This window comes from Danio aesculapii, chromosome 8 (genome assembly GCF_903798145.1).
Source record: "Danio aesculapii chromosome 8, fDanAes4.1, whole genome shotgun sequence".
Taxonomy (NCBI): Eukaryota; Metazoa; Chordata; class Actinopteri; order Cypriniformes; family Danionidae; genus Danio; species Danio aesculapii.
Window position 1 is genome coordinate 2,772,463 of NC_079442.1, and position 7,816 is coordinate 2,780,278.

At 38.1% G+C, this 7,816-nt stretch overlaps 1 protein-coding gene across 1 annotated transcript in view; it reads left to right on the top strand.

Moving 5' to 3' along the window:
• Positions 1-4,690, top strand: part of cabin1 (calcineurin binding protein 1) — a 196,549-nt gene extending 191,859 nt beyond the window's left edge. The window contains 1 exon segment of the mRNA XM_056464608.1: positions 212-4,690. Within this exon segment, the coding sequence (XP_056320583.1) occupies positions 212-355 (144 nt within the window). The 3' untranslated portion in view covers positions 356-4,690.
• Positions 4,691-7,816: the final 3,126 nt, after the last annotated feature.

Sequence of the window (7,816 nt, forward strand, 5' to 3'; positions counted from 1 at the left end):
CACTGAAACATCACTTGTTGTGTTTTTGGAGACACATTTCAAATATATATATATATATATTCAAATATATATATATATATATATATATATATATATATAAATATATATAGATAGATAGATAGATAGATAGATAGATAGATAGATAGATAGATAGATAGATAGATAGATAGATAGATTTTTTTCCCTTACCAATAATGTGTTTCCCCATCAGAATGTGATCCTGTCCTCTCAGTCGGCAGCTAATGTGAAGAAGGACACTCTGGCTCAGCCTGCGCTAGAAGTGCAGGAGACGTCCAGTCAAGAGTCGTCACTGGAAAGTGAATCTGACGAGGAAGACGACTACATGGACATCTGAACTTCAACACTGCTCCCAATCTGCTTTTCTAAAGGTTGTAGCTGTTGGTTTTTCTATAGCGTGTTTTCTCCTGCTATATGCACGTTTTTTTCAGCAAAAGGGCTTTTTTCCTACCCTGGCACTGGCGTCCTGTTGTTTCTGCTCCTCTGCTGCTATAAGCATGGACTGGTGTTGTTATTTTTGTCGCGTACGATCCTGCAAAAGTGCCATTTTCCGACGTTCGTGCTGGATTCTCAGTACAGAAGATGGATTGCGTAACATCGCCGGTTTGCGTAATGCAATTTACTCCCTCAGAGTTTCTTGGGCATTAAATCCATCATGTTGTTGTTTACAGAATTAACAGGAAGTAAATCGCAATGGACGTTTGGTGTAAAACAAACAGGATTCATATCACTACCGAGTTGCAGCCAATCGTGGAGTCTCCCCCCTGAGGATGTCAGCATGCAAAAGTGACGTGTTTTTCCTAGGTGTTTTTTGTGCGTGCGTGCTTCTGTTTTCATAAAGCGCATGGAGAATCGCCATTTAATCGCTCGTCCATGCTGTCCGCTTTTCACAAGGGGAATAATTCTACATAATTATAGCACCACTTCAGAGTTCAACTTATATTTTTTTGATTGTTGGTGTTATTATTATTATAGATTTCTATGTTGGTGATCTGTTTGGTTGTAAAAGTTTCAAAGACCTGATTTGAGTTTGTAAGCCACAAAAAGCTCTATTTTGTTTTATATTACTGGTAGTGTCTCATATTTTTGACCTAATTTCATTTTTTTTCCCTTTGTAATTGTATTACATTTACTTTTGAGGATGGTAAACCGCAGCGGCTGAAAGAGTAAATGGTGCCAGCCTCATCACCAGCACTGAAAACATCTATTATTCATATCATACTTCAAAAATGAATGTCATTTAAATTACTACTATTACTGCAGAGTTTGTATTTTTTATTTTGACGTACTTTTTCACTGGTTTTGCCAAAATATCTGGACATATTTTCTGGTATCACAGCCATTTAAATGAGTCAAACAAGCCTAAAAATGGTGCTGATCCTTTATTTTTTTGCTTTTTAAAGAAAATATGTAATTAAAAATGGTTAAATGGAAAGTTCACCGCAAAATTATGACGTCTTCCAAATCTGTATGTTTTTCCCCCTACCTAACACACAGTAAAGAACAAATTTAGCAGAATGTTCTTGCTGCTCTTTTCCATACAGCGATATTATCATAGCACATTGAAAGTTCCAAGAAATAGGCTGAAATCTGAGTCATTTAAGTTTACTTATGTTTATTCTTGTTTCCCTTTTTTAAAACTCTGATGTTTGTGTACACTTGAATCTGGACTTCACACTGTATTTCCAGTCAGTAATTGGCTTTTTTGATTAGAGCTGTGGTGAAAAATCATTCAGAAAATCAATTCTGCAATTTTTAGAATGTATTTTTAACAGCAGATGGCGCTGTGTGCTTTACTAACAGCCATACTCTGCTTGCCTCCAATTGCTTACAAATACCACTCAAACCTAAAATAATCATTAATAAATTAGGAAAGGTTTCAGTGAATTACAAGAGTGTTTACATTAGTCTCAGCTTGCAGTACTCGGGTGAATGCACAAGCACTTGTCCCATAAACATGTGAGTGTGGATCACTGTCCGCTTTAAAAAACTAGCCTCGAGCCCCATCTGCTGTTAAAAATTAGCCTAGAGCGATGTTTAAAACAAGTCTTAGAGCGCTGTCTGCTGTTAAAAACTAGCCTAGAGAGCCATCTACTATTAAAAATTAACCTAAAGTGCCATCTTTTGTTAAAAACTAGCCTAGAGCGCCATGTGCTATTTAAACTAGCCTAGAGCACCATCTGCTGTTTAAAAACAGCTCTATAGTGCTATCTGCTGTTAAAAACTAGCCTAGAGCATAGTCTGATGTTAAAAACTAGCCTAGAATGCCATCCACTGTTAAACTAGCCTAGAGCATTGTCTGATGTTAAAAACTAGCCTAGAGCGCCATCTACTATAAAAAAATTAAGCTAGAGCGCTGTCTTTTGTTAAAACTAGCCTGGAGCGCCATGTGCTATTAAAAACGAGCCTAGAGCACCTTCTGCTATTAAAAGCGGCTCCATAGTGCCATCTGCTGTTAAAAACTAGCCTAGAGCATCGTCTGATGTTAAACTAGCCTAGAGCCCCGTCTGCTGTTATAAACTAGCCTAGAGCGCCTGTCCGTCTGCTGTTAAAAACTAGCCTAGAGCACCATCTACTATTAAAAATTAACCTAGAACACCATATGTTGTTAAAAACTAGCCTGGAGCGCCATCTGATGTTAAAAACTAGCCTAGAGCACTGTCTGTAAAAATCTAGCCTAGAGCGCTGTCTGCTCTTAAAAATTAGCCTAGAGCGCTGCTCGCTGCTAAAAACTAGTCCAAAGCATCATCTGCTGTTAAAAGCTAGCCTAGGGCACTGTCTGTAAAAAAACTAGCCTAGAGCCCCGTCTGCTGTTTTAAACTAGCCTAGAGCGCCTGTCCGTCTGCTGTTAAAAACTAGCCTAGGGCACCATCTACTATTAAAAATTTACCTCGAGCGCCATATGTTGTTAAAAACTAGCCTAGAGCGCCATCTACTATTGAAAGTATGCTATAGGGTCATCTGCTGTTAAAAACTAGCCTGGAGCGCCATCTGATGTTAAAATCTAACCTAGAGCGCTGTCTGTAAAAATTTAGCCTAGAGCGCTGTCTGCTCTTAAAAATTAGCCTAGAGCACTGCTCGCCGCTAAAAACTAGTCCAAAGCATCATCTGCTGTTAGAAACTAGCCTAGAGCACCATCTGATGTTAAAACTATCCTAGAGCGCCATCTGCTGTTAATCTAGAGTGCTGTTAATTGCTAAAAAAAACTAGCTAGAGCTCCACCTCCTGTTGAAAACTAGCTTAGACCGCCATCTGCTGTTGAAAACTATCCTAGAGCAATGTCCATTGTTTTAAAAACTAGCCTAGAGCCCATCTGTTGTTGAAAACTAACCAAGAGCATCATCTGTTATTAAAACTAGCCTAGAGCGCTGTTAATTGTTAAAAAAACTAGCCTAGAGCGCCACCTTCTGTTGAAAACTAGCCTAGAGCGATGTCCATTGTTTAAAAAAAACTAGCCTAGAGCGTCATCTGTTGTTGAAAACCCACCTAGAGTACTGTCTGTTGTTGAAAACTCACCTAGAGCGCCATCTGCTGTTGAAAACTAGCCTAGAGCAATGTCCATTGTTAAATTAACTAGCCTAGAGCGCTATCTGTTGTTGAAAACTCACCTAGAGTACTGTCTGCGATTTAAAAACCAGGCTAGAGCGCCATCTGTTGTTAAACTCACCTAGAGCACCGTCTGCGATTTTAAAACTAGGCTAGAGCGCCATCTGTTGTTGAAAACTCACCTAGACCGCCGTCTGCTGTTAAAAACTAGGCTAGAGCACCTTCTGTTGTTAAAAAACTCACCTAGAGCGCTGTCTGCTGTTGAAAACCCGCCTAGAGCGCTGTCAGCTGTTAAAAAACTAGCCAAGAGCGCCATCTTCTGAAAATAGCGATGCATGAGAATCGATTTCTCAAGCAATTGTTCACCACAGCTGTATTTGTGATGTACTAAATGGATATTGAACATTTTAATATAGCGCACAAGTCATTCGGACTTTCATGGCTCGTTGGTTCTTTTATAAAGCCACTTATTTTTATTTTCTGGACACAAACAGCATCATCTTCATGCGATCATGATGAAACTAAAGAGACGTAAACATAAATTAGAGGTGAACTCTCCCTTTAACCATGTCGTTGGATTAGCACTTGTGTATTTTGGAGCATTATTTTGAAGTAAATGACTTTATGTGTGTGTGTTCACGTCGCTCATGGCTGGTGCTGGTGGCGTTTACAACCAGATCTGGCTTTTTTTTGATGATGATGATGATGATGATTCTGTCCAGTTCTGATTTAGACGAAGGAATGTTTTTTTACCGAGCATTTTCTACTCGTAGATGGAGAAATAGTTTGCAGTATTTTTTCAATATTGATAGAAAAGACTTTTGAAAGGATGCAATGAGCACGTGTGTGACCAAAACTACCTGAAAACAGATGAAGAGATGTTTCTATTTTTTTCCTCTTTGTAAAGTAATATTTAGTGATTTGTGGTCTTTTGTAAGCTGTCTCTATGCTTGTGTTGAGAATGTAAGATGGCGATGGATCAGTGTTCTGGTCTGCAGACATGGAGCTTTTCTGTGGAGATTTATGGGGTATTATTACTGTCCTCAGGCTTTTTTCTGAGAAGATTCATATTTCTGACTTGCTTTGATGATCACAAAACCAAAAATACACTTACATTTTTACCTGCTCCTTGGTGTTTGATTGGTTTTTGCAGTTCAATGGAATCTTTAAAACCATTTATTTTTAGCAAATGTAACGTGTGGACTGTGAAGTTACACAGTTTTTGACATCAGCTTCTTCAAAAATAGCTTGTTGGAAGAACTTAATTTAATTGAGGGTGGGATTTTCATTTAGTAAATATTAAACGCCAATTCCAAAAAAAAGCTATGTACACGATGAATTATAACTGAGTTGGTCCAACTCAATTTTTTCAAACTAGTTCAAGCGCCATCTGCTTTTAAAAACTAGCCTAGAGCACCATTTCAGATGAAAACTAGCTTAGAGCGCCATCTACTGTTAAAAACTAGCCTAGAGCACCATCTGCAGTTAAAAACTAGCCTAGAACGCCATCTGCTGTTAAAACTAGCCTAGAACGCCATCTACTGTTAAAAACTAGCCTAGAGCACCATCTGCTGTTAAAACTAGCCTAGAGCACAATTTCAGGTGAAAACTAGCTTAGAGCGCCATCTGCTGTTAAAAACTAACCTTTATTGCCATTTGAAAATGAAAACTAGCCTAGAACGCCATCTGCAGTTAAAAATTAGCCTAAAACGCCATCTGCTGTTAAAAACTAACGGAGAGCACTATCTGCTGTTAAAAACTAACCTAGAGCACTATCTGCTGTTAAAAACTAACCTAGAGCACCTGTCTGCTGTAAAACTAGCCTAGAGCGCCATCTACTGTTAAAAACTAACCTAGAGCACAATCTGCAGTTAAAAACTAGCCTAGAACGCCATCTACTGTTAAAAACTAGCCTAGAGCACCATCTGCTGTTAAAACTAGCCTAGAGTGCCATCTGCTGTTAAAACTAGCCTAGAACGCCATCTACTGTTAAAAACTAGCCTAGAGCGCCATCTCCTGTTAAAACTAGCCTAGAACGCCATCTACTGTTAAAAACTAGCCTAGAGCACCATCTGCTGTTAAAAACTAGCCTAGAGCACCATCTGCTGTTAAAAACTAGCCTAGAGCACCATCTGCTGTTAAAAACTAGCCTAGAGCGCCATCTGCTGTTAAAAACTAGCCTAGAGCACCATCTGCTGTTAAAAACTAGCCTAGAGCACCATCTGCTGTTAAAAACTAACCTTTATTGCCATTTGAAAATGAAAACTAGCCTAGAACGCCATCTGCAGTTAAAAATTAGCCTAGAACGCCATCTGCTGTTAAAAACTAACCTAGAGCACCTGTCTGCTGTTAAAAACTAGCCTAGAGCACCTGTCTGCTGTTAAAAACTAACCTAGAGCACCTGTCTGCTGTTAAAAACTAGCCTAGAGCGCCATCTTCTGTTAAAAACTAACCTAGAGCACTATCTGCTGTTAAAACTAGCCTAAAGCGCCGTCCACTGTTAAAAACTAGCATAGAGCACTATCCGCTGTTTAAAAATAGCTTAGAGCTGCATCTGCTGGTAAAAACTAGCCTAGAGCGCCATTTGCAAATCAAACCTAGCTTAGAGCACCATGTGCTGTTAAAATCAAGCCTATAGCGCCATCTACTGTTAAAAACTAGCATAGAGCATTATCTGCTGTTTAAAAATAGCTTAGAGCTGCATCTGCTGGTAAAAACTAGCCTATAGCGCCATCTGCTGGAATAGTGACAAATAAAGCACATTATAGGATTAATAAGTTATATATTTCTAACTTAAGTTATAGAAACAGTTTTAAGTCGGTTACAATTTTCGAATTTGAATTATAAAACTAAATGAAAAATCTATTTTATATTTAAAACAATGTAATGTCTGTTTTGAGTCAACTTGTGTAATAATAAATAGATTTTCTTAGATGTTATTGTTAGAATTTAAATTCTCATAATGCAATATATATAAATAATAAATAGATGACGATATGACATTTTTATTGTTAAAAGTTTCGTTTTTCTTTCAGTTTAATGAAAATTGAAGTTGAAATGACTCATATGGTTAATTTAATTCAACTTAAAAATGTATTAATTATTTTTTACAGTGTGTATATATATATATATATATATATGTACAGTATACACACACACTTATGGGGACTTCCCATAGACAATGATTTTTATACTGTACAAATAATATATTCTGTCCCCTAAACCAACCCTAGAAAACTGAACGTTTTTACATTTTCGAAATGCTTCATTCTGTGTGATGTATGATCCATTTTCCTCATGAAGACAAAAAAATGACTGGTATTTCTATACCTGTGGGGACTTTTGCTCCCCAGAAAGTTAGGAATACAGGGTACACACACACTCACGCACACACACACACAAATGAAGTCTTGTAATGAGCTGAATGATGTGAAATCTGAAGACCACCCGTGTGTTTTGAGCAGGCCGTGTTAAAGACAGTGTGAAGACCTTGCGAGCTGAAGCAGGACATTAAAGCCCCATTAGCAGCTGCCAGAGGTTTCTGATGAAGTGCTGCCGGGGGCTCATTTAAGACCCTTTGTTAGCAACACTAAACTGAGGGTTTGTTTTCTTACATGGTGGACAAATGTGTGTTAGATCTTTCTTTAGGGGGGAGAAGAGGAGATTGTTGACCTCCTGTCTGTCCGTGGCCTTCAGTCTTATAAACTTTGATCTGGATCTGAAGGTCGTTGGTCACTCTGCTTTACTAAGAGGAGATTGTCTTTACAGGTGAAGCAGAGCATCTCTAGCACTAAAATACTGTAGTAATTGAGTTAATTCTGCTGTGTCTTAATTTAATTTCAATTGATCTGCTGTGGCGATTCTAAAGTTGCTATGGTAACAACAACTATAGTAATTGATCTGCTATAGGGATTCTACAGTTGCTATGGTAACTTAACAACTATAGTAATTGATCTGCTGTGATGATTCTACAGTTGCTATGGCAACATAACTATAGTCACTGATCTGCTGTGGGGATTCTACAGTTGCTATGGTAACACAACAACTATAGTAATTGATCTGCTGTGATGATTCTACAGTTGCTATGATAACAACAACTATAGTAATTGATCTGCTGTTGTGATTCTATTGTTGCTATGGTAACACAAGAACTATAGTAATTGATCTGCTGTGGTGATCCTACAGTTGCTATGGTAGCACAACAACTATAGTAATTAGTAATTGATCTACCATGGTTATTCTACAGTTGCTA